This window comes from Geotrypetes seraphini, chromosome 15 (genome assembly GCF_902459505.1).
Source record: "Geotrypetes seraphini chromosome 15, aGeoSer1.1, whole genome shotgun sequence".
Classification (NCBI taxonomy): Eukaryota; Metazoa; Chordata; class Amphibia; order Gymnophiona; family Dermophiidae; genus Geotrypetes; species Geotrypetes seraphini.
In genome coordinates, this window is record NC_047098.1 from 38,340,342 (window position 1) to 38,365,838 (window position 25,497).

Below are 25,497 nucleotides of genomic sequence, written 5' to 3' on the forward strand. Positions count from 1 at the left end.
CCCACTTCGTCTATGAAAACATTACTAGGCTGTCAAAATAATCTTCATGTATTCTTTTCCCAGATTGGTCATACTTTTTAATCTGAGTTCTTTTTTTCTTTCCCTTTTCTTGATTCCTTTATGTTACACCATTTTTTTTGTTAACCAAGTCGAGCTCCTCTTAGGTGATGACCCGGTATACAAATCCAAGTTTTAGATTAGATTAGAGAGTTAGGCTGGGGGTGCTTACTAGAAAGTGGGCTGGTATTGGGCATGTTTTATGTGTAGGCACCTAAAGTAGACTTAGGCTGGTATTTAGGCCAAGAAATCCCTGGCTTAAATAGGGGCACCTAAGGTTCAGTTGCCCACTGGTGTCTAAGTCCACTTTAGCTGCTGCTAGGTGTGATTCTATAAATGGCTCCTAACTGAAGACTGACAGACGCTATGTACCATATTGCTCAGCGTCTATATTATAGACGCCATTTATAGAGTCAGGGTCTAGAATTATATTCTATAAAATAACCTAGGCATCTAGATTCCATTATTGAATACTAGCATAAACGTTTATAAGGGTTTTTTTACATGCATTTATTCATAATCTACAAACAGCATGTTAAAAAACCCTGTTGCTTACTGTCAATAAATGTGAAAAGAGAACTTGGCCAAATATTTCATCCTCTCCATTCTTAAAATGTCAATGCTCTTGCAGGTCAGACAGCCCTAAATATTTCCATTGAAAGACGACAAGGTGACATTGTGAAGGAGCTCATTGAAAAGGGAGCTGACATCAATGTTCGAGCAAATGGTCTATTCTTTAACCCCAAGCACAAGTACGAAGGCTTCTACTTCGGTAAGAAACGTTTGCGTGCAACACCATCACCTTAAATCATTCCTGCTCCTAAAATTAGGTTGAGATCCTGTTTTCTGCTGGATGGGCAATGCTTGATTTTCTGTAGGGCAGGAAAAAAAGCCTATGACAAAATAGTTCCAGTGATAAAATTGGAATATGGCGAATGCCTTTAGCTGCATGCAGATGCCAATGCCACTTGGAAGAGAAATCATTTACCTGTAATGTTTCTTCTCTGTTGTCAAGTCATCACATCTATGGGCCACATGGCCTACACTGTATTCATCATTAAGGGGGTCATTTACTAACAAAACATGCTAATTCCATGAATACATTATTTACCACAGGGTTCATTTTTATGCAGTGGACCCTGTGGCATAATAGCATTAATGTGCATTAACTGTTGGTAGATACAGAGAAAAGAAGAGGTATAGACACTGTTTTATCTTGAAAGAAATTTTGTTATACAGCTGAGATGGACATTTTAAGACAGTGATATACTGAACCTAAACATTGCAATTATAGGGGCTCTTGTTTTAAAAGAGGAGTAGCCTAGTGGTTTGTGCAGCGGCCTGAGACCCTGGAGAATGGGAGGGGTTTGATGTCCACTGCAGTTCCCTGTGACTCTGGGCAAGTCACTCAGGGGCAAATTCTATAAGAAGCGCCCAAAAGTTAGGCGCCGCTATAGGGATCGTTCAGCGCGATTCAAGCACAATTGGGTGCTGTTTGGTGAATCACGCTGAGCGGCACCTATTTTGGAAGCATCTAATAAATAGGCCAGCTCTAGGCACCACTAAAAGTGAGGCGCCCACATGAGCGCTTAGGCACGCTTAAGAGCAATGATTCTGTAAGAAGGCGCCTAACACGTAGCCACGCCCACACCTAACATGCATAGCACCTATTCTTTTGAAGGCCGCCTAAATTTTTAGAGGCGCCTTGTTACAGAATCGCGCTTTCTTGATAGGTGCCTAAGTATCAATTATTGCTGATTAAAAAGCTTAATTCAGCTTGTTATTCAATTTAGATAGGCGCCTATCTAGTTGGGCGCCTCCCAAATAGGTGCCTAACATTAGGTGCTGTTACAGAATTTGGGCCTAAATCCTTCATTGTCCCAGACACAAAATAACTGTCTGTATTTCCTCTGAATATCTACTTATTGTATTTCGTTGAATGTCCAGCACTCTTGATTGTAAACCGCCTAGAAGTCGCAAGATTGTGGCGGTATAGAAGAATAAAGTTATTATTATTATTATTATTATAATACTAAACTAAACTAAACCTTAGGTTTGTATACCGCATCATCTCCATAAAGATAGAGCTCGACACGGTTTACAGGTAATTCAATAAATGAGGGAAGGACATAATAAGAAATTAGAGGTTATGAAGAGGATAGCTAGCTTTATATTTTAAATAGATAGCTTTACGTTTTGGAGAAATGGCAGGTTTTCAGATGCTTTCAGAATAATTGAAATGAGCCTAGGTTCCGCAGCGGGGCAGGGAGGTTATTCTAAAGCTCAATGAATTTGAAGAAAAGGGATTTTCCTAATTTACCTGCACACATGACGCCTTTTAATGAGGGGAAATACATATACCGCTTTGATTGTAGCCACAAAAAGGCGGTATATTGAGTCCCATTTCCCTTTTAAAGCAAGTTTTCTATCTCTGTAAATGCAAAAAAAACCCAAAAACAAACCCACAAAAAAACATTATCTTCTTAGATGTGCTACTGTCACTCAGGCCACTAATGATTCATATGTTTTCGTGACTGGAAATCTAAAGATGACTCAGAAAACATCTGCTAATTATGTTCTAAAGCAGGAAAAAATATTTATTACCCATACATTACCATTAAGGTCAATTTTCATGTATACCATCTTTTAAGTTGTTTAGGGGTTCTTTTACTAAACTAAAGTTTTCAGTGACCACAGTTTAACTCAGGATTTTATCACAGTATACCTGTCCTAATATTTTGCTTGTTGTGTTGATTTTTTTCCTGCTTAGAAACATGGAAACATAGAAATAGACGGCAGATAAGGGCCACGGCCCATCTAGTCTGCCCACCCTAATGACCCTCCCCTACCTTTGCTTAGTGAATAGAGCCCACGTGTCGATCCCATTTGGCCTTAAAATCAGGCACGCTGCTGGCCTCAATCACCTGCAGTGGAAGACTATTCCAACGATCAACCACCCTTTCAGTGAAAAAGAATTTCCTGGTGTCACCTCGTAGTTTCCCGCCTCTGATTTTCCACGGATGCCCTCTTGTTGCCGTGGGTCCCTTGAAAAAGAAGATATCTTCTTCCGCTTCGATGCGGCCCGTGAGATACTTGAACGTCTCAATCATGTCCCCCCTCTCTCTGCGCTCCTCGAGCGAGTATAGCTGCAGTTTGTCCAACCGTTCTTCGTACGGGAGATCTTTGACTCCCGAGACCATCTGGGTGGCCATTCTCTGAACCGACTCCAATCTCAGCACATCTTTGCGATAATGTGGCCTCCAGAATTGCACACAGTATTCCAGGTGGGGCCTCACCATGGATCTATACAATGGCATAATGACTTCCGGCTTACGGCTGACGAAACCCCTGCATATGCTTACGGCTGACGAAACCCCTGCTTTGTCCTGTCTTTATCCTTCCCTGATGGTTTTAACAATGTAAACTGCTTAGATTTTTTTATTATTATTAATATTTTGTGGAATATCAAATAAACTATACCTGAACTTGAAACTAATACTTCCACTGTGTTTAATTTTTAGGGGAGTCTCCTTTGGCACTAGCAGCATGTACCAATCAACCAGAAATAGTTCAAATGCTGATGGACAACAGTCGGACTGATATTGCCATGCAAGACTCTCGAGGCAACACTGTGCTGCATGCGCTGGTAACAGTGGCAGAGAATTCTGCAGCCCAAAATGACTTCATAATACGGATGTATGACACAATCCTAATAAACTGCAAAGATAAGACTTTGGAAACCATTTGCAACAAAGACGGTCTAACGCCCATGCAGCTGGCTGCAAAAACGGGCAAGACTGAGGTAAGAGGAAAGTGAAGGGCATGGCACAGGTCAACTGGGGTCTACGGAATAGAGATGTGATATCATAATAACATCAGACAGCAAAATAACATTTGTGGGCTCATTGTATGTTGTTGCCCGTCCAAAACAATACGACAATTAAACATTTCTGTCATTTTACTGTGAAGAGTAATTTTATAAATCATTTTATGTTTGCAAATACTAATTTATGTGCATAAATCACACCTAAAAGTATGTGTAGTGCAACAATATACTCATGTGTAACATGCTCGGAACTGGAGTTTGGGCAGAGTTTCAAGTTTATTCATAGCTTGATATACCGGCCATCACAAGTATCTGTTCGGTTTACAATAATAGGAATAATAAAAAAGAAAGAAAGAAAAAAAGAAGAATATATTTAAAATATTTAAAATTACTTACAAAGAATAAAAATTAAAATTAGAGTAGGGGGAATGGGGCTAAGACAAGGACGTAATTTGGAGGGGTGGAAGAACACGAGGAGAGAGAGGGAAGGGAGGATTTTAATTGCATCATATAAAATAAAAAATAAAAGGAAGTCCAAAGGGAAGAGAAAACCGCCCACTCCCACACCAATCAAATAGAAATCAGTACAGTGGGAATGACCAACACGGATGAAGCAGGATTGGGATAAACAGATTTTTATTTTGGTCACTTGACTGAAGGTAAACACCAAGAACATACAATTGCCAAACTTGATTCTGATGCATACGATACACTTGCTCTCAAGCAAATTGAATGCTGTGTCCTTAATCTAGGCGTTATTTCTTCAGCATTTGTGTTAGTATTTTATAAAGACAAATAGGTGTCTATGTATCTTTACAAAAGAGACTAAGGGCTCCTTTTACTAAGGTGCGCTAGCGTTTTTAGCACGTGTGCTAACCACGTGCTCAACAAAAAATACTAACGCAAGCTCTATGGAGGCGTTAGCAGGGCAGGATTAACCAATAGGCCCAGTAGGCACACGCCTACTGAAATGGTCAGGGGGACCCGATGAAGGAGGGCATCAACATTATTTTTTCTAAACAGCGATGGGCCCCTCCAGCATCGATCAGCAATCCGAGCCCCCACCCCGATCGGTAACCCGGGCCCCCCCCCCATCGACGGAAAGTAAGACAAGCAAGCAATGCGGGTAAGAAAGGCAACGGGAACTGTAATTATGCAGGCGGTGCTGCTTGCCCAAAGCTTCCCTCTGACGCAGCTTCCTGTTTCCGCCTGGGCGCATGGTGCGGTGGGGCGGGGCAGGGGGCCCAGTGTACTTGTGTGCCTAGGGGCCCTTGACGAATTAATCCTGCCCTGGGTGTTAGCGTTTAGCTCATGCAGTATTGTAGCGCGCACTAAGCACACGCTAAAACCGCTAGCACATCTTAGTAAAAGGAGTCCTAAGTATAGTTGCTTTTTTCCCCAATGTACTTAGATACCTGTTATAAAATTATCCTATTAATGTCTGCTAAACTGTTTAGCAAAATTTTTTTTCACGCATATGTCCATACCCTATTTGCTCAGTGTCCTGTATTCCTACATTCCTGTATTCCTGTATTCCTGTATATTCCTACATCACACCCATAATGAAAATAAGCAGTCTTATGGATATTATGGCCCTGATACAATAAATCCGCCTAAAGTGTGGCGCTAATATTGGTGCCTAACTTAATCAATTAATAGACTTAATCAGTACTGACATTGGCATTCAACACCTCACAATCGGCTTTAATTGGACTTAATTGAAAGGTAGGCACCTACATCGAAAAATGATTCTATAAAAAGTAGGCGCCTAGCCCAAAGCGCCTACACTGAAAGTGGGCATGGTTAGAGGTGGATCATGGACATGTTTTTACGTTAGGCGCCTCATTCTGAATTAGGTGCTGTTTTAGGCTCTAATATCAGCGCCTAAGTTTAGGTGAAGAAAACGTGTGAAGCAAACAGAAAAAAATAACATCAGAAAATCAGTACAGCTTTGAAAAAAAAAAATCCTGAAATGATCCTCCCTAGAATTAAAATGATCACAACACACATGATGAGCTTCAGGTCAATATGTACCAACTCTTGCTGCCAGGGCAGGATTAACCAATAGGCCAAGTAGGCACGTGCCTAGGGCCCGAAATGGTCAGGGGGGCCCGATGAAGGAGGGCATCAACATTGTTTTTTCCAAATGGCGATGGGCCCCTCCAGCATCGATCGGCAATGCGGGCCCCCCCAATCGGCAACATAGCCCCCCCCCCCATCGACGGAAAGTAAGACAAGCAAGCAATGCGGGTAAGAAAGGCAATGGGAACTCTAATTGTGCAAGCAGTGCTGCTTGCCCAAAGCTTCCCTCTTACACAGCTTCCTGTTTCCGCCTGGGCGCATGGTGGGGTGAGGCGGGGCAGGGGGGCCCAGTGTATTTGAGTGCCTAGGGGCCCTCGACGAATTAATCCTGCCCTGCTTGCTGCAGTATATCATGGGTGACAGAATCTACAAATTATAATTTCTGCCACAGTTCACTGCTTAAAGCATGCATGTATAGACAGCTCAATTAAAATCCAAAAGGCCAAATAGACTAATAGCTGTCTGGCACCTTTTAAAAGCCTAATTGCTCGGAAAGCAAGGGCACTGCAAGGCTGATAAATTACTGGAACCGTACCACTCAAATAACACCGTTCATTTGCTGATTAGATCAAAAAATGACTGATAATGATTAGAAACATCAATTTACTGGGAATACAATATGCACCAATTACACAATCCTTTCCTAATAGACATTAGCTGGCGATATCCTCATAATATTTTTGAAAATTTATAGTACAGTATTAGACAATTTGAGCAGGTGTATTAGTACAGATATTAAGTAGATCTAATTTTACTTCAGGAAATGTTGCTCACCGTGTTTTCTTAATTCTATTTTTTTGTAGGTTTTGCATTATATCCTCACCAGAGAAATAAAAGACAAAGAAAACAGAGTGTTATCCAGAAAATTCACAGACTGGGGTTATGGTCCAGTTTCATCATCACTTTATGATCTGAAAGATGTGGACAGCACATCATTTAATTCTTTACTGGAGATTGTTGTCTACAATGCAAATATCAATGTAAGTTATTCGTCTCAAAATTATTTCTGTTGTCAATTTCACTTTTGTAATGACACTGGGCTTAAGTTACCATGCTCAAAATCATAACTTAGAAAACATAAGAACATAAGCATTGCCTCTGCCGGGTCAGACCAGGGGTCCATCGTGCCCGGCAGTCCGCTCCCGCAGCGGCCCTCCAGGTCCATGACCTGAAAGTGTTCCCTACCTAACCTAAAATGTCCATACCCTATTTGCTCAGTGTCCTGTAAGGTAAACCTCTATCTGTACCCTGTTATCCCCTTCGCTTCCAGGAAGTCATCCAGTCCCTTTTTGAACCCCAGAATTGTACTCTGGCTTATCATCTCTCCGGGAAGCGCGTTCCAGGTGTTTGTCAAGACTGGCAAATAAAAATAGCCCCACTTTATATTTTATAACATAACTTAGAGGCTCTCTCTAGCTTGGAAAAGACATATAAATCCCTCCCCCCAATACATGCCATTTTAGATGGGTCTTGCTTGGAATTGCATGGTTGATATATCTACAGTATTAAGAATAACAATATTACATGTCCACAAAATGAAAAATTATTCCTCTTTACAATATTTAGCCAATGGCTCCCAAACATTCATAAAATTCTTAAATCGTCCCTGTTGTATGGCCAAACAACGTTCCATTTTATAAATAAACATAGGGTTTCCCACCAAAATGATTAACTGAACCTATCCTGGGGGGGGGGGGGAATGGGAATGGAAATGGTATTGATATAGGAATTTATAAATAGTTTAATGAAGATTTTAATATATTTGTATTGGGTGGGAGGGAGGGGATAAAAATAATAGAGCATTAATGTTATACATTTGTTGTGTTTGGTTTGTAATACCCATATTTGTGATTCATTTGTTGCAGAATTGTAGCTTGAAAAATCAATAAAGATTTATTTAAAAAAAAAGAATAACAATATTAATTTATTAATTTGTCAACTATTTTTAAGAGAATACCTATCAAAGAGATTTACAGTCACATATTACAAATAATAAATATCCTTGCATTAACTATTATTATGAAACTTTTTTTATTGGTAAATAGAATAACAACTCACAACCACAGAATACAGAGAAGGATTGTAACAGTTTCAATAAAAGTCAAAGGAGGGCACCTCCCCCCCAAAGAGGACTGGACTCTGATGTCCTCTCAGGGAACGAAGAAACCCAAACACCTCCCAACAGGCCCATACCCCCCTTCCCCCAAACCCCTCCACCCCCCAACCCCAACAGAAAGAATCCCAGGTCAGACAGGTGGAGCAGAATACAGTTGCAACCCATTCACAATTCGACTACGACTCCGAGGCGGCAAACTGTCCAAGTAGGGAAGCCAAATATGAATAAAGTCACTACTCTTTCGACGAGAGGAACAAGCCAGCCGGGCCTCCCAGAACATCAGCTCATGTAGTTTGTTCCTCCAATACCAGAAGGAGGGAGGAACATCGGCCAGCCAATGGTTCAAGATACACTTCTTCCCTAAAATATAACATTTACTCAAGAACAACTTTTCAGCAGAAGAAAAAACAGAAAATGCAGGGAAGTAAGCAAACAACATGTGGAAAACAGAAAGAGGAACAGGAACCCGAAGGAGATCCTGCAGGAAGGAGGCCAGAGCCCCCCAGAAACCCTGTATACTCTCACAACTCCAAAAGCCATGAAAATAAGAGTTCACTTCAGTGTTACAGGTGAGACAAATCTGGGTATCCACACAGCCCATATAGAAGGCCCGGCTCTGGGAGGTATAGGTCCGCAGCAAGGTCCGCAGCAAGCACTCTCGCAGCTCCGCATTTGATACTAAGGCCGGAATCCGGCGTATAGCGTGGAGCAACCAATCCGCCCTAAGCTCCCTCCTCACATCCCTCCGCCAAGCCTCCAAAACCAAGGAAAAGTCATGGGGAGGCTCTAGGGCTGCAAGCCGCCTTTGAAAAAAAGAAACTGAAATCTGAGGTTCCGGATCCTCACCCCCCCTCCAAAAAAGCTCTAAACTGTATCCCAAAGGACAATGAGAGAGAATCTCTAGGAAGCGAGTGCACATAGTGACGCAGCTGACAATGCGCGTAATCAAGCCCTTGAGAAGGAAGACCCCCCTGTTGCAAATCAGCGCAGGATTGCAGCTCCCCGTCATCCCGCAGAACCTGAAAGAGAAATTCACAGCCCTTAGCCCGCCATCTTCCAAAAACTGAAGGCACTAATCCCGGAGGGAAAGAAAGATTACCGGCCAGGGGCAACAACACACTAACCCGAGAGTCCTGATGCCACATGGGAAGAATCCGCCGCCACACCTCCCAAAGAGGGCGAAACAAGACACTACGTCTACCAGGAATAGGCACCTCCACCAACCGCGCGTGCAAAAGAGACAAAAGGTGGGTAGGATAAAAATAATCGCGCTCGAAGGAGATGTCCGTATATAGAGCGGTACCCAAAGCCCAATCTCGAATATGCCGCAATAGACAAGCCCAGTTATAGAACCTGAGATTCGGCACCCCAAAGCCTCCCCGGTCCCACGAACCCACCATAAAGTGCCACCGTAGCTTAGGCTTGCGGCCTCCCCAACAGAACCGCAAAAAGCAAAGAGTAAAAAGTCCGTATGTCCCGCTGCAAAAGACACAAGGGAAGTGTCTGCAGGACGTACAACCATCGAGGAAAGAGCACCATCCGAAAGAGATGCACTCTTCCCATCAAGGAGAGCGGCAACTCCCGCCAAGCAGCCAGAACCGATCCCATAGAAGACAAGAGACGCGTAACGTTCAACCTATAAAGTTCCCGCACATCCATAGAAAGCCGGATTCCCAAATATCGAAAGGAAGAATCAGCCCATTTCAATGGAAAAGTCCCTCCCCAAGACGCCCGGAGCCCCGCCGAAGAAGCCAACGCCTCAGATTTAGTCAGATTCAATGCAAACCCCGAAAAGTCCCCAAATTCCCGAACACTCTCCAAGAGAGTAGACAAGGAGCGGTGTGGATCAGACAAAAAGACCAAAAGATCATCAGCAAAAGCTGCCACCTTAAAATGAGTGGCACCCAATTGAAGGCCACAGATGTCCACATTAGATTGCAGCTCCCGAATCAACGGATCCAAATAAAGAGCAAAAAGCAAGGGCGATAAAGGGCAGCCCTGGCGGGTACCCCTCTGAATCGGAAAGGAGGCCGAAAGGCCCCCGTTCACCGAGATCTGCGCCGCTGGATCACTATACAGCGCTTGGAGAGCATTGAAAAAGAAAGGGCCAAACCTGTACGCATGAAGCACAGCAAAGAGGAAGACCCACAAAGGTCTTTTCAGCATCAAAACTAATAAGTAGGGCGGGGGTGCCCTCCACGCCAGCTTTCTCCAAAGCCAACAGAATACGACGAATGTTTTTAGACACCGGACGAGCACGTACAAAGCCCACCTGCTGGTCAGACACCAACGAAGGCAGTACCCGGGCCAAACGATTGGCCATCAATTTCGTCTCAAAATTCAGCAAGGAAATGGGTCTATAGGCTTCTGGCAAAACCGGGAAGAACGATAATCTGCGCAAGATTCAAATAACGGGGCAAAAAACCTTTAGCAACGCTCAAATTAAAAATCTCCGACAAAACCGGGGCAATCTCGGAAGCGAGCAACTTATAAAACTCCCCACGAAAACCATTGGGCCCCGGCGCCTTGCCCAATGGGCACGCATGAATCACACTCTCCACCTCCTCAGCAGTAAGAGGACAGTCCAACATATCCGAGTCAAGGATCGATAGGCGGGGCAAATCCAAACTATCCAAATAGACCTTACCATCAAGGAGGTCCGGGTCAGGCGAATCATACAAAGCGGCAAAAAAATCACGTAAAATACGACTAACATCTCCAGGCTTATGATGTAGAACCCCCCCTGAGTCTCTCAACGCCGCCACACCGGACGCCCCCCGATGAGAGCGGGCCAACCGAGCCAACAGCCGGCTACTCTTATTGGCAAACCGAAATAGTTGGAATTTATAGTGATCCCGAGATCTCATCGCTCCCCGATGTAAGAGCTCATTCAAATCCTGCTGAGCCTCTAAAAGCTGCGTCCGGAGCCCCAAAGAGCCACCACCAGCATACCGTCTCCACAAAAGCAAAACCCGACGCTCCAGCGCCAATACTGCCCGGTGCCGCAGTTTAGTTTCGTGGGCCACAAACACCAAGATCTCCCCGCGTAATACGGCTTTCGCCGTTTCCCAATACAGGATGGGATCGTCTCTATGCTCCAGATTTGTATGTTGGAAATCCACCCACTTACGCAACAGAAAATCATGAAATCGAGCATTCCGATACAAATGACAAGGGAACACCCACCGGGCGCCACCCCCTCTAGAGGGCCCCCACTGCCAGTCCAGACTCACCCACGCGTGATCGGATATCTCAATGGGGCCAACCACCGGAAGCAACTCCCTGGACAAGAGAACCAGATCGATCCTAGAAAGTGTACCATGGGCCCTAGAAAGGTGGGAATAATCCCATTCCACCGGGTGCAAAACCCGCTAAACATCCAACAAATCAAGTGAAGAAGCCAAAAGCTGAGCCCCCGTACAAGTTTTGTGGGCCTCCCTTCCCGCTGAGGAAGAGCGGTCCAGCCTCGGGTCCGGAACCTCATTAAAATCCCCCCCAAGCAACAAAGGGATATCACCAAATTGCAACAAAAGAGAACGCAGCTTTCTAAAAAATTTGGCAGAGGGATTATTAGGAGCGTAGAGGTTACATAAAAGCAGAGGTTAATTGTTAAGAGTAACCGAAGCGATCAAATACCGGCCCCCAGGATCCTTGAGAACCCTGTGAGTCTGTAGCGAAAGGCCTTTACGAAAGAGAATCACAACACCTCCCTTCCCCCCCAGAGCCGGAGCCTCCAGATGATCACCCACCCACCATGTACAGAGCTTAACATGTTCCACAGAGGTTAACCGAGTTTCCTGTAGAAAAGCCAAGGAAGCTCGTCTCCGATTAAGCTGCTGTAATATTTTAAAGCGTTTAATTGGGGAATGAATACCCCCCCACATTCCAGGAAATCAGTTTATGTTCCAGAAAAAACAAGATAGAGATAACATAGCAAGTACAATAGAACCCTTTGAGCAGAACCAGAGGAGTGTCCCAGCCACCACCCCCCCAGCCATATCAACCACCAAGAAGCCCTCCTGACCCCCACCAGTCTGAACCTAGGAATACCCCAACCCCCAAAAAACCTACCCCTCCCCCTCCCAGAAAATCCCCACCTTCCCCAACCCCCCCGCTTCCCCCCTACCCACCAGCCACACACAACCAACGGTTGCCACTTCCTGAAAGCAAGATACGCCCACCACAGGATCAGCAGGATATCCAGACACCAACCCCCCCCCCCCCGACTCTCAACACCCGGCCTAGCCACCCACACACACCAGCCCACCGAAAACAAAGGAGCCCCCAGACAACAAACAACCAAACCCACTCTCACACTCCCATCCTTCCATACCAAGAGATATCAAAAGCACCCCAACAACACGGAGCTCATGCCCCTAAAGAGTCCAGAAGCCAGAGCGAGTCCAACAGAAGACCAAAGGGAGGCAGAGGAGTTGGTCCACGGAGGCGTCCCCGGAAACCCCAGCCCCAAAAGGCCAGAGCTCGAAAGGATCTCCAACAATGCAACAGCAAAGTCTTCAAAAGCTAGGAGGAGGCAGCAGGAAAGTGTTCATCCACAAATTTCTGAGCGGCCTCAGGAGAGTCAAAGTGATGAGCTGAGCCAGAGAACATCACCCGCAGACGTGCCGGGTATTGCAGAGAAAAAGGAACATGGCGGCGAACCAGCGCAGAGCAAAGAGAAGAAAACTTGAGACGAGCCTGGGAAACCTCCGCAGAGTAGTCTTGAAAACAGAGGATGGAGATGTTGTTATATTGCAGCTTCTTCCCCTGCCGCAAAGCTCGAAGGACCTCCATCTTATGCCGGTAATTCAAAATCCTGCAGATCACCACCCGCGGACGATCCGCGCCATCTCTGCGCCGTCCCAAACGCCGTTCAATATGCAGGGGACCCAATTTTTGCGGTAAAGCCAGGGACTCCGTCAGCCTATGCTCCAAGACGTCCCCCAGGTCGCTCTCCGCAATAGTCTCCGGCAGGCCGACGAACCGCAAGTTGTTCCGGCGGGACCGGTTTTCAAGGTCCTCCACCTTGGCCTTCAGCGCCGCCAGAAAAGAAGCCTGCACCCCCTGTTCCTGAGTCAGCCGGAGAACCGAATCCTCCGCATTGCTGACCCTCTGCTAGGTATCCCGGACCTCGGAGGTGAGAGCAGCAAAACGCTGGTCCATCGAGTCCAGCTTGTCCAAGATCCACTGCAGTTTGGCACCGAGCGTGCCCTCCAGCGCAGCCTGCACCTCCGCCGACACCTCAGCCACCCAAAGCGAGCTAGGGGACTCCGGCGAGGCAGGAGCCGCGTGTGCCGCCATCTTGTTGTCATACGGCTTCCCACGCTCGCGGCTCTTTGCTGGCGTCTTAGCGGCCATCCCTCCTTCACCCGCAGCAAAAACGGCTCGAGGACCAAGCGCGGCGATCCCACAGCCCGGGGGATCAGTGCCCGGTTAAAAGCGCCGATTAACAAAAAAAAAAAAGGCTGTGGCGGGCAGTGCTCCCTCTAAGCGGGCGGGTGGTGTGAGCAAAATTTTTTCCCCGTGCGCTAAAAATATCGGGCGCCAGCACCAACTCGCCCGATTCTCCTCTCGCCGCGGCCTGCCATCTTCGTACGCCGTGCGCTGTGACGTGACATTGTGCGCTGCGAGGCAATATTTTGTGCGCCAGCGCACGCCAGCGCAGCTTAGAGGGAACACTGGTGGCGGGCGTATCGGAGCCGTGAAGCACTCAACCTCATAGCCCCATGCTTCCGCCGGAAGTCCTTGCATTAACTATAAGACAATAAAATAAATAGATATTAGAAAGTCATGTCTTAAAATTCCTCTTTTCATAGCTCTACAGAGTAAAAAAGCCCCCTTGCCCTCCTTTTGGCATTGCTGTTGTCCGTGATGGTGCCACCAGCAACAATTTCTGTATTGAACCCAGCTCCTGGTTCAAAGTATACCATTTTACCTTATCCCCAAAATATACTGTCCTCAGTCTATATAAGGCCTTACTTTTTATTTTCATTTAATTTTGTGCTTCTTTTCCACCTTTTTCCAAAAATGAGTACGAGTTAATTATCTTAAGTTGTTATTAATTTTTAATTCAAATAAGAATACACAAAAACCTACTGGTTTACGGTTCCATCAGTAAAAGCATGTCGTTATAAGAGATTCTTAGAAAAAACTTTTGCATTTCAGGAACACGCTTATTCCCCAAGTTCAGTCTTATTATTTATTTTTTTTATTTATATTTTATTAATATTTGTTACATCAATAACAAAAATCAGGAAAGCAGAAAAGAAACATTTCAAAAAACAACTTAAAATTGAAATTAATTCTTACACCAAGTCCACATTAATAAGGGCTGCTCAATACAAAAAGTAAAAATTATATGAGAAACAATATATAATCATCCTTACATTGCAAAATGACCAAATCCAAAATGTCCTTAAACTTCTTCAACAATTACATTAGTATCTGAAACTTTCAGGGAAACCTTATCATCTCTTCTCCACCCTACTGCCTGCATCCCCTCTCCCTGGAGCCCCAACTCACCTCAAGGTTCCAAGGAGCAGGAACAATCTCTACTTGCTCCTGCTCCAGCAGTTGCGTTTTTCACAATGACACTGCTGACCCCTAGGGGTAGTCTTGAGGTAATACAACTAGTGTACTCAAGATGCCATATCAGGGCAGAGTGGTCTGAGTTCATAAATGCATGAACATATTATAAAATATGCTGATGTATTCATGAACTTAATCTAGGCATTGGCATTTACATCTGCTCTTGAGCATGTACAATCGTCCATGTCTGCAATGTCGCCGCACAATTTCTTCTGCTCTAAGCTAGTATTTTGTAAAGACATTCAGGTGCCTATGTGCCCCTTATAATATTACCCTCCTCACAGCAAGTTGCTAAGGTTTGATCTGTAAGTTTATATTGCCTATAATTATTTTTTATAAAGTAAAAAAGAGACATAACCTTTGCATGCATCTCAGACCAGTTAGTGTAGTCACATGGAAAATTATTAACAGCGTATTAATCCTTACATGTAGTTCTGTTCCTCCAAATCAGCTGCTGTTGGCATATTCTTCAAAGCATTTTCTCTTCCATCTGGCATTTATAAATAGACCCGAAGCTTCACTTTTTGACCTTGCTTTGCAGAACCGTCATGAACTGCTGTCTTTGGAGCCGCTCCACACGTTACTTCACATGAAGTGGAAAAAATTTGCAAGATACATGTTTTTTGTGTCATTTTTATTTTCTTTCACCTATAACGTCATCCTGACCTTGATTTCCTACTACAGACCACGTGGAGACCAGGTACTTTAACTGCATTCTATTCGTAAACAGTTTGGCCCAGATTCTATAAATGATGCCTAAAGGCCCTCTTTTACTAAGCCATAGTAGAGGTTTCTAATGAAGCCTAGGGTGCTAAATGCTCCGATGCTGCTCTGACTCTAATAGGAATTCTATGAGCGTCTCCACATTTAGCGCTCTGGGCAGCAGTAGAAACCTCTACCACATCGTATTAAAAAGGGGGAAAAGTTAGGTGTGAATCTGGGCACCTAATCTAATTATTTAAAAAGCTTAATCAGTGCCAATAATTGGCAATTAACAACTTGTAATAGATGTTATTGCATTTATTCCCCCCCCCTTTTACAAAACCGCGATAGCATTTTTTAGCGCAGGCTGGCTCGCTGAATGCTCTGTGCTGCTCCGGACGTTCATAGGAACTCTATCCCTCTGTTTTACGAAACTGCAATAGCAGTTTCTAGAACGGGGAGCCACGCTGAATGGCCTGCGCTGCTCCCGACGCTCATAGGAACTCAATGAGCATCGGGAGCAGCGCGGCTCCCTGTGCTAGAAACTGCTATCGCAGTTTTGTAAAAGGAGGACTATGAGTGTCAGGAGCAGCGTAGAGCATTTAGCGCACTGGTCTGCGCTACAAATGCTATCATGGTTTTGAAAAAGGGGGGGAGGGGGTTTAATTGGATAGTAAGTACCTAACTTGGTAGGCGCCTACCAGAAAGTAGGCATGGTTAGGGGGGTCAAATCATGGGTGTGTTTTACATATAGGCATCAAGATAATGAAGGGAATAGACTTAGTAGATAAAGACAGGTTGTTCACCCTCTCCAAGGTAGAGAGAATGAGAAGGCTCTCTCTAAAGTTAAAAGGGGATAGATTCCGTACAAACGTAAGGAAGTTTTTCTTCACCCAGAGAGTGGTAGAAAACTGGAACGCTCTTCCGGAGTCTGTCATAGGGGAAAACACCCTCCAGGGATTCAAGACAAAGTTAGACAAGTTCCTGCTGAACCAGAACGTAAGCAGGTAAAGCTAGTCTCAGTTAGGGCACTGATCTTTGACCTAAGGGCCGCTGCGTGAGCGGACTGCTGGGCACTGGTCTGACCCAGCAGCAGCAATTCTTATGTTCTTATCTATTTTGGACTTAGGTGCCGGTATTTAGGTCAAGAAAATCCTGACATAAATATGGTGCACCTGTTAGGATGCCTATCAACACCTAGAAACATAGAAAGTGACGGCAGATAAGGGCCAAGGCCCATCAAGTATGCCCACACCAATGTCCCTCCCCTACCTCCCTTTGTGAAGAGATCCCACCTTTCGATCCCATTTAGCTTTAAAATCAGGCACACTGCTGGTCTCAATTACCTGTATCGGAAGACTATTCCATCGATCTACCACCCTCTCAGTGAAGAAGTACTTCCTGGTGTCGCCATGCAATGTCCCTCCCCTGATTTTCCACGGATGCCCTCGTGTTGACGTGGGTTCCTTGAAGAAGAAGATATCCTCCCCTACCTCGATACGGCGCGAGAGGTATTTGAATGTTTCGATCATGTCCCCTCTCTCCCTGCGTTCCTCTAGGGAGTAGAGCTGCAATTTATTCAGCCGTTCCTCATACGGGAGCTCCCTGAGCCCTGTTACCATCCGTGTGGCCATTCGCTGGACCGACTCAAGTCTCAGCACATCTTTGCGGTAATGTGGTCTCCAGAACTGCACACAATATTCCAGATGGGGTCTCACCATGGACCTATATAATGGCATTATGACTTCGGGCTTACGGCTAACAAAACTCCTGCGTATGCAACCCATGATTTGTCTGGCCTTAGATGAAGCTTTCTCCACTTGAGTTGCAGTCTTCATGTCCTCACTGATGATTACCCCTAAGTCACGTTCCGCTACAGTTCTCTCTAGGATCTCACCATTAAGACTGTATGTCTTACGTGGATTTTTGTTGCCAAGATGCATGACCTTGCATTTTTTGGCGTTGAAGTTTAGTTGCCAGGTCTACTTTAGGCACCCCTAGGTATGATTCTATAAAGTGCACCTAACTTTTAAAGTAAGGGCTCCTTTTATCAAGCCGCACTAGCGGGGTTAATGCAAGCGACTTTTCATCATGCGTTAACCCCCACGTTGGCCTAAAAACTACCGCCTGCTCAAGGGAGGCGTTAGTGGCTAGCACGGCCGGCAGTTTAGCGTCCGGTATTACGCGCGTTAAACCGCTAGCACGGCTTGATAAAAGGAGCCCTAAGTTTTAGGCACAATTTATAGAATCTGTTCCTTTGTGCTGGGACATTTGTGAAGGGTAGAAATATAGAGTTTTATTCCTTTCATCACTTTTCCCTATGCATCCTGTTTTGCATCTTTTAATTCTTGCCTGGGCATGTCACATGCATAGAATTACTGCTTTTATTTAAACATCTATAAATCACTTCCTCAGCTCCTAAGAATTGCCTGAGTGAAACCCACATTTGGGTAAACCAAACAATGGTAAAATTCTGATATAGCTGACTGAACTTCCAGTTTTTTTAAAAGAACTGTACAAACCTTGCTAGGACCTTCATGTGCCCCTTCTGCCAGGCTCTTTCCATTAAAAAGCACTAGCAAAGGGCAGAGGGCAAATGTTTTTGGTTTGTTTGGCATTTTTTTTCAGGGATTTTCAGATGTTTCATCTGATCCTTTCAAACATTCAGTTTAATAAATTTTTTTAGCATGCCTTAAATTTTTTTAAGGTATGTTCATTGACATAGGGGCCCTTTTACCAAGTAGCACTAAAAAAATGGCCTGCGCTAAGTTCGGCTTGGGCCTTTACCATGTACTGAGGCCACTTTAAGCGTGGCGGTAAAATGACCCCATTTTCCCTATTAAGGCATGCACTAATTTCCGCATTAGCGTATGGTCATTTGTGTGTAAGCCCTTACCGCCACCTATTTTGCAGGTAGTTAGGGCTCACATGCTAATGGGGAAATTAGCACATGGCCATTAACAAAAAAATGGAAAATGGGGCCATTTTACCACCACACAGTGATGCAGCTATGCTAACTGATTAGCACAAAATGCACCTACTCTCTGCCCTCAGTGCTAATAAATAAATTACAGTTAAATGTTAAATCGATTTAGTGTGCACTCAGTTTTTAAGGAGCATCAGTGAACCAAATGGTCACTAACACATTTGGATTCATAAAACTCACCCACTGGAGTAGCTGAGAAAAGTAAAGATCAAAACTGAGCAACTCTTGGCTCCTTTTCATTGATAAATCTACACATTTCCTACAGTACACGGCCTAAAGGGCACACTAAGAACATAAGAACATAAGGAGTGCCTCTGCCAGGTCAGACCAGAGGTCCATCGTGCCCAGCAGTCCACTCGCGCGGCGGCCTATCAGGTCTAGGTACCCCTCTATCCCTTCAATCCTTTTTTTTTATCCTACCTTATCTATGTCCATCTAACTGTACCCTTCTTCATCCTATATCTTCCCTATCTATATCCTTCAATAACTTCTTCTTTCAAGAATTTATTCAATTTCTCTTTGAAACCCTGTAAAGTACTCTGTCCTATCACACCCTCCGGAACACATTCCAGGTATCCACCACCCTCTGAGTGAAGAAGTACTTCCTGGCATTGGTTCTAAACCTGTTCCCTTTTAGCTTCTCCAAGTGCCCTTGTAGTTCCCCTTAGGCTGAAGAATCTGTCCCTCTGCACATTCTCAATGCCCTTCATGATCTTATATGTCTCTATCATGTCTCCTCTGAGTCTCCGCTTTTCCAGAGAGAAGAGCCCCAGTTTCTCTAGCCCTATAACATGGCAATGCATTGTGATTTGAGGGTCTAATAATAATAATGGGCCAGATATACAGCCTGTGGTGCTAAGCAGTGGCATAGTAAGGGGGGCAGGGGCAGACCGCCCTGGACACCTTCTTTGCAGGTGGCACCAGTGCTGATGCCTCTCCTCTCCATCCCCCCGCGTACCTCCATAAATGTTTGCCGGCATGAGCAGCATCTTCCACTTGCTGCTCATGCCGGCCTCAGCTCCCTTCTGACATCACTTCCTGGTATTTGGACCAGGACATGATGTCAGAAGGGAGCCAAGGCTGGCGCGAGCAGCGGGTGGAAGATGCTGCTCACACCGGTGAACATTTCAAGAGGTACTCGGGGGCAGGGGGGTGCTCAAGTGGAGGGAAGAGTGGAGGGGGGGCACTGAAGCGGAAGGGGAAGCAGGGGGGTGCACGGCGTGGCAGTGCAGGGTGCCACCACCCTGGCGCTAACCTCCCTCATTATGCCACTGGTGCTCAGTGGCTTGTAAGCTGTTCACAACCATGGGCTAAATTAACCCCAGATAGTCAATGCCGGTGCATGTCCAGCCACCTGCTTTGAATATCAGGGTTAATGCAGCACCCCAGAAGTTATAACCGGGCACTGGTCGATATTCAGACCAATGCCTTGCCTTTTCGCTGTCTAATTTTATCTGCTTACTTAACTGACTAGCAGACTAAATATTGCCACTAACATACTAAGTAGCAGTTCCACACAAACACTAATCCCGAACCACCCCTAAGTTAGCTGGTTTCTCAAGTGCCAGTTAGTGGCAATATTCTACAGCAATACCTGGTTAAGTGCTGCTGAATATTGGCAGCTGGTCAGTTGAGAAGGGGTTTAACTGGATAGGAGTTTCTCCTGCCCAGTGAAACCCCCTTTGAATATTGACCCCCCAATAAGAGCAGGACATTCCTGCTTCCTTTTTTTTTTTCCAGTTCCATATTTTTATTGTATTTTCAAATATTTAACAATAAATGTGTTAACAGATAACATTCAAGTAAGCCATATACAAAGTAGCATAATATCAGTATAATATAAATTATCTTTTATAAACATTTAGTAAAGGACATTAGATTACCATTATAGAAGAGCTGCTTGACATGCCAAATATTGCTTTTTTGCCATGTCTTCCAAGTAAGGGTCCTCTTTTAATGTTTTATAACTGAGTTATTCCATATATCATACCTGAGTGGAAATAGTGGCTGTTTTGTCTACTAGGCGGAGAGCTGTCCGAGTAGACATTCCTGCTTCCTGTCATTCGGGTTTGCAGTAGATCTGTTTTAGTTTCATTGTATTAGATGTTAGGCGGTAATGGAGTGTAGTGACAAAACTCTCTGGGATGGGGTAGATTACACATGATTAAATATTCATTCATTTCCTTCCATTTTTTAGGATCTGTTTCCTCTAGACCTATCATATAATAAAGGCTGTCTTCAGCTGGTGGGGCAGATGTTCATCATAGTCTATGCAACATATCTAATGGTCAAACAGGTAAAAGCTATCTCTATTTGTAACCATCTTTAAAGGATGCCTGTAACATTGTTTTCTTGGAATCACCAAGTAATGGGAAAAAGTCATATTGTTCTGTAGAATCTTCTTCCATTGTGACCTGCTGCTTTCTTTTCTCTGCAGACTGTAGTAATCTTTGTGGTACGGCCAGAAGACTTGCGGACAGTTCTTTCAGATGCATGGTTCCAAGTCTTGTTGTAAGTAATCTACCCTGTAACAGTAACTATAGCTGATAAAATCATCCATCTGCATCCAAAATGCGTTCTCGTTTGAAACAAGAAAACATTTTCTATTATTGCTATAGAAACGATAAGTAGTACCATATTTCCCCTCCTCATATAGGACACCCCTCTGCATAGGACGTTCCCATGTATAGGCCACAGAAAAGGGTGACCTATGTTTAAAAAACTGGAAGATAAGCCGCCCCATGGTATTAGCCGCGGCTTATCTTCCGGTACATTACCTGGCTTTTTCAACCATGCCCCCCTCCATACCTCCTCCATACCCTCTCCTACAAAACCCCCTCGCTGGATGGCACATGGCGCATGGCTCAAATCTCCAGCGGTGCAGGGCAGCTGCGATCTCCTTGGCATCAAGCCTGGCCCCGTACTGCCCACTGAATGGCCGACATCATCTCTTGCGGGACTCTTGAGAACTGACGTCAGCCACTCAGCAAGCGGTGCAGGGGCAGGTCGGATGCCAAGGAGATCGTGGCTGCACTGCACCGCTGGAAATTCGAGCCGTATGCTGTGCGCTGAGGGGTTTTTGAAGGAGGTACGGGGGGATGATTGGAAAAGGTACTGGGGGTGGGGGGATGATTTTAAATTTTTACATAGGCTGCCCCATATAACTAGGCTGCGCCCCATACACAGGTTTGTAAAACCCATATATAGGCCGCGGCCTATATATGGGGAAATATGGTAGTAGTACCAATAGTATTGTTTCTTCTCATTTAATGATAGTCTAGAAGATCAGTGGTTCTTAAACCTGTCCTGGGAGACCCCCAGCCAGTTAGATTTTCTAGATATCCCTATTGAATATGCATGAGTGAGATTTGCCTATAAAGTAGGTAGTAGGCATGCAAATTTCTCTCATGCATATTCATTAGGGGGATATTTTGAAAAGCCAGCTGGCTCAGGGTCCCCTAGGACAGGTTTAAGAACCACTGGTCTAGATTTCAATACTCATTTTTTTGTTAAGATGCTTTTATATTTGCTAATGGAGTCACTTTAGAAGCACTGGGAGACATTTGTGCATGTAAAAAGTTAGTTTACACGAATGAATGGATATACAGTGATTTTAGAAATGTTGACTTCTACACTTACACTTTGTACCCTGGTGGCAATGGAGCAGGAGTGGAGGGGGACTGTTCCTGCCTCTACATTAGACAAATAAAGTTAGCTTTGGTAAGTGTAGTGGGAAAGGGGATAGGGGAGAGATAAGCCTTGAGCTATGGAGGTAATTTAGAATGGAAGGTCTTAGATTAGGGTGGGGTCTTATCTTAGAGGGCATGTAGGCTTCAATTCCGTGTCAGGGTTCTAGAGAAGGGAGGATAGGCCTTGGTAATCAATGGAAGTAGTCAGTGGTGTAGCGAGGGTAAAAGATGCCCGGGGCAGTGGTACCCCCATACACTCCTTCCCCATCCTCTTCTGCCACATGCATGCCGCTTCCCTTCCCTATACCTCTGTAATGTTCCTGGCGCGAGCAGCAACCCCCCAAACTGCTGTCTCAGCAGCGTCAGTTCTTCCTTTGATGGGTCCAGGCCCAGGAAGTGATGTCAGAGGAAGAGCCAATGATGGCACAACAGCAAGTTGGGGGTTGCTGCTTGCACCAGGAATGATACAGAGGTATGAGGAAGGGAAGCAGCACACACACTGTAGCACAGCCATCCCTCAGGCTATAGAAGGGACCAGCACACGTCACTTGACATAGGTCCCGGCATGCTTCCCCAAGAGGGAGGAAGTCCCTGTCCTGGTGAGCTTACCAAAATTAATGCAGTCAGAAATAAACTAAGTTGGTCTTTCACAGAGTCACATTTATTAGATACTGCAATTCATCAAGGTAAGAAAAAAAAAACTTGATCAAAACCAAAAAGTTCAGAATGACTCAAAAATCTAATACCCTAAGCTAGCAGAGTCCCTGGGCTTTATCCGCTCTCCTAAGAGCTTAATTTTCAATGCTGGTGAGGTTTTCACTTTTCACAGTTCATAGAACATTCCTCACATGAGCACTGCAACAAAATCAAAGTTCTTCAAAAACAATTCAAAGGCACAAACAAACATTTCAACAAGTTCTTCACATGGCCTTCTCCTCAACTATGACCAAAGCTATAACAAAGTGGAAACCCAGCTCCTCAAAGCTGCAGGAGGGAGATTTAGCGAATTTGCCAAAATAAGCACTTTGTTATTTTTTTTTTAAATGCATCTCACAAATCCACTCCAAAAGAAGACCGGTCAAATCCTCCCCAAATCCCCTTAAATCTCCTGGATGTTGTTGGGAACAACTTAAAAAAAAAACTATCAAAAATAATGCTGCAAACAAACACAGAAACTGTGTCAGTTTCTACTTGTGCTGGCTCAGTTCAGTTCTCTTCCTCTCTGATGGCAGCCATCTTGTGCTCAGGATGCAAGTAAAAAACAACAACAATACTTTCAGGGAAATCACAGTAACTTAAATTTCTTCATTCAAACACACTGCTGGGTCCACAAGCCACTCTATACTAGACAGCTTCCCTGGTTTGACAATTGTTCATAGTCCATTTCTCAAAAAGAAAGCACAACTTCAAACAGCATTAAAAAACACTTGGATTTTAGCAATTCTCCAACAGTTCTGGAAACATCAGGGCAGTGGCGTACCTAGGGTATGTAGCACCTGGGGCCCATCATTTTTTGACACCTCCCCCCCCTATGTAAAAAAATATTTTTTGTAATGACCATGAAACAGAATAAATGGTCAGAATAGAAACAGGCAGTGAAAATTTTCTTATATTCCAAACATAACATAACATAAATTATGTCTGAATTGTCATGACATCAGAAGTACATATGGAGTAGTTGCAGGTGATGCTTGGGACAGTTCTGATTGTGTTAGTTCGGTTTTATGTATTTTTTGAATAGAAGGGTTTTTATTTCTTTTTGAAGGTTTTGCAGTATGTGGTCGATGTCAATTGGTTGTAGGGTTGGGGGTCGAGTGTTGCAGCTCGAATGGCTAGGAGGTTGTCGAACAGTTTTTTTCTTTTGACATTTTTGGTTGGAGGGTGTGTGAATGGTGCGTGAGTTCTCCTATGTCTGTTTGAAGTGGATTGAATTATTTAGCTGAAGAAATTAGTTACCCCCTCATCCCACACACATTAATTCTCTTCCATTTTTGTTCCCATTATAAAAAACACTGATAAGTTCCCAGAAAAAAAATACATTAAAATAAGAAGTGAAAACAAAGGCCCCTACAGATGAGAACATAACATAAGAATAGCCTAACTGGGTCAGACCAATGGTCCATCATGCCCAGTAGCCCATTCTCTTGGTAGCCAATCCAGGACACTAATACCTGGTCAAAACCCAAAGAGTAGCAACATTCCATGCTACCGATCCAGGGCAAGCAGACACTTCCCCCATGTCTTAATAACAGATTATGGATTTTTCCTCCAGGAATTTGTCCAAATCTTTCTTAAAACCAGCTACACTATCTGCTTTTACCATAACTTCTGGCCACTTCATTTTTAAGTTTAGATCTTTCCTTTCAAACAGAGACCTTGCTAGATGTCAAATACAGCACAAGGTAACTTCACATGGACTTAGCTGTGCAGGAAATGTGAATCTCCTCATACACCCACCATATAGCGCAAAAATGTGCAAAGGTCTGTTTTTTTCTTTCGATCACTACATAGCCTAATGCCACACAAGCAGCGCTGTTACAAACATATTCTGTAGGTCAATGCTAAGGATAACAAAGTTTCCTTCCTTGGACCAGAAGGAGATAAACCACTGGAAGAGATCCCAAAACAACACCCAAAGACCCACTCAGTGTGTGAACCAGTTGAGTGGAGTAGACTAACTGGGGGGTGGAAATGGGCCCGGAGTTTGCTCAGCAGAATTTCCCAGACCACCTCTTCCTCTCAACACATTGACACGCTGCCACCATCACCACTAGGAACACCTCACTGGGTAGGCCAGCTATGCTATAAACTTTATAAAACACATTATTATATTTTCTTATAAAGCACATATTTTAACTGAACTCTCTGACATCCTCAGCCTTTCCATTCACAAAAATAGAAGGAAGAAAAGTTCCCATTTCCTGCTGTCTCATGTCCCCGGCCTATACAATATTTTTTTTCTGCAGACCCTTCAAAAGTCTGACCAAATCCTCGTTTCACTTGCATTATAAAGTACAGAGGATGCCATCTCTCCCCAATCCCAGGTCCTAAAGTCTAAGACAGTAGCGCAAACTAATGCTGCCAGATACAGGAAAAAAAAATTTTGATTCGATTCAGCCCTATTGAATTGGTTTTTCAATTCGATTTTCCTGCCCAGTTGGGTGATTTTTTTCAAAACTCCTGGTGGGTTTTATAGCTTTTTCACCCCCTTTGGCTTCTCCTAACCACACTGGCGCTGTGGTGTAAATAAAATAAAGAAACAAAAAGGACTTTTCCTCTCTCTGTTAAATCCTAGCTCACGTTTGCAGTCCAACACCAGCTCTGGCAGGATACACATTTCAAATCTGACATATTATAATCACAAAACAGAAAATAAAATTAATTTTTCTACCTTTTGTTGTCTGGTTATATTTCAAATCTTGTTGGTCCAAGGCTCTGGTTTTCTTCTGAT

At 44.3% G+C, this 25,497-nt stretch overlaps 1 protein-coding gene across 1 annotated transcript in view; it reads left to right on the plus strand.

Moving 5' to 3' along the window:
* TRPV3 (transient receptor potential cation channel subfamily V member 3) overlaps positions 1-25,497 on the plus strand; it is a 71,336-nt gene that overhangs the window by 27,314 nt on the left and 18,525 nt on the right. The window contains exons 6-11 of the mRNA XM_033922454.1: positions 689-829; positions 3,579-3,859; positions 6,769-6,945; positions 15,211-15,369; positions 20,555-20,653; positions 20,795-20,868. Of these exons, the coding sequence (XP_033778345.1) occupies positions 689-829; positions 3,579-3,859; positions 6,769-6,945; positions 15,211-15,369; positions 20,555-20,653; positions 20,795-20,868 (931 nt within the window). The remainder of the gene's footprint in view (positions 1-688; positions 830-3,578; positions 3,860-6,768; positions 6,946-15,210; positions 15,370-20,554; positions 20,654-20,794; positions 20,869-25,497) is intronic.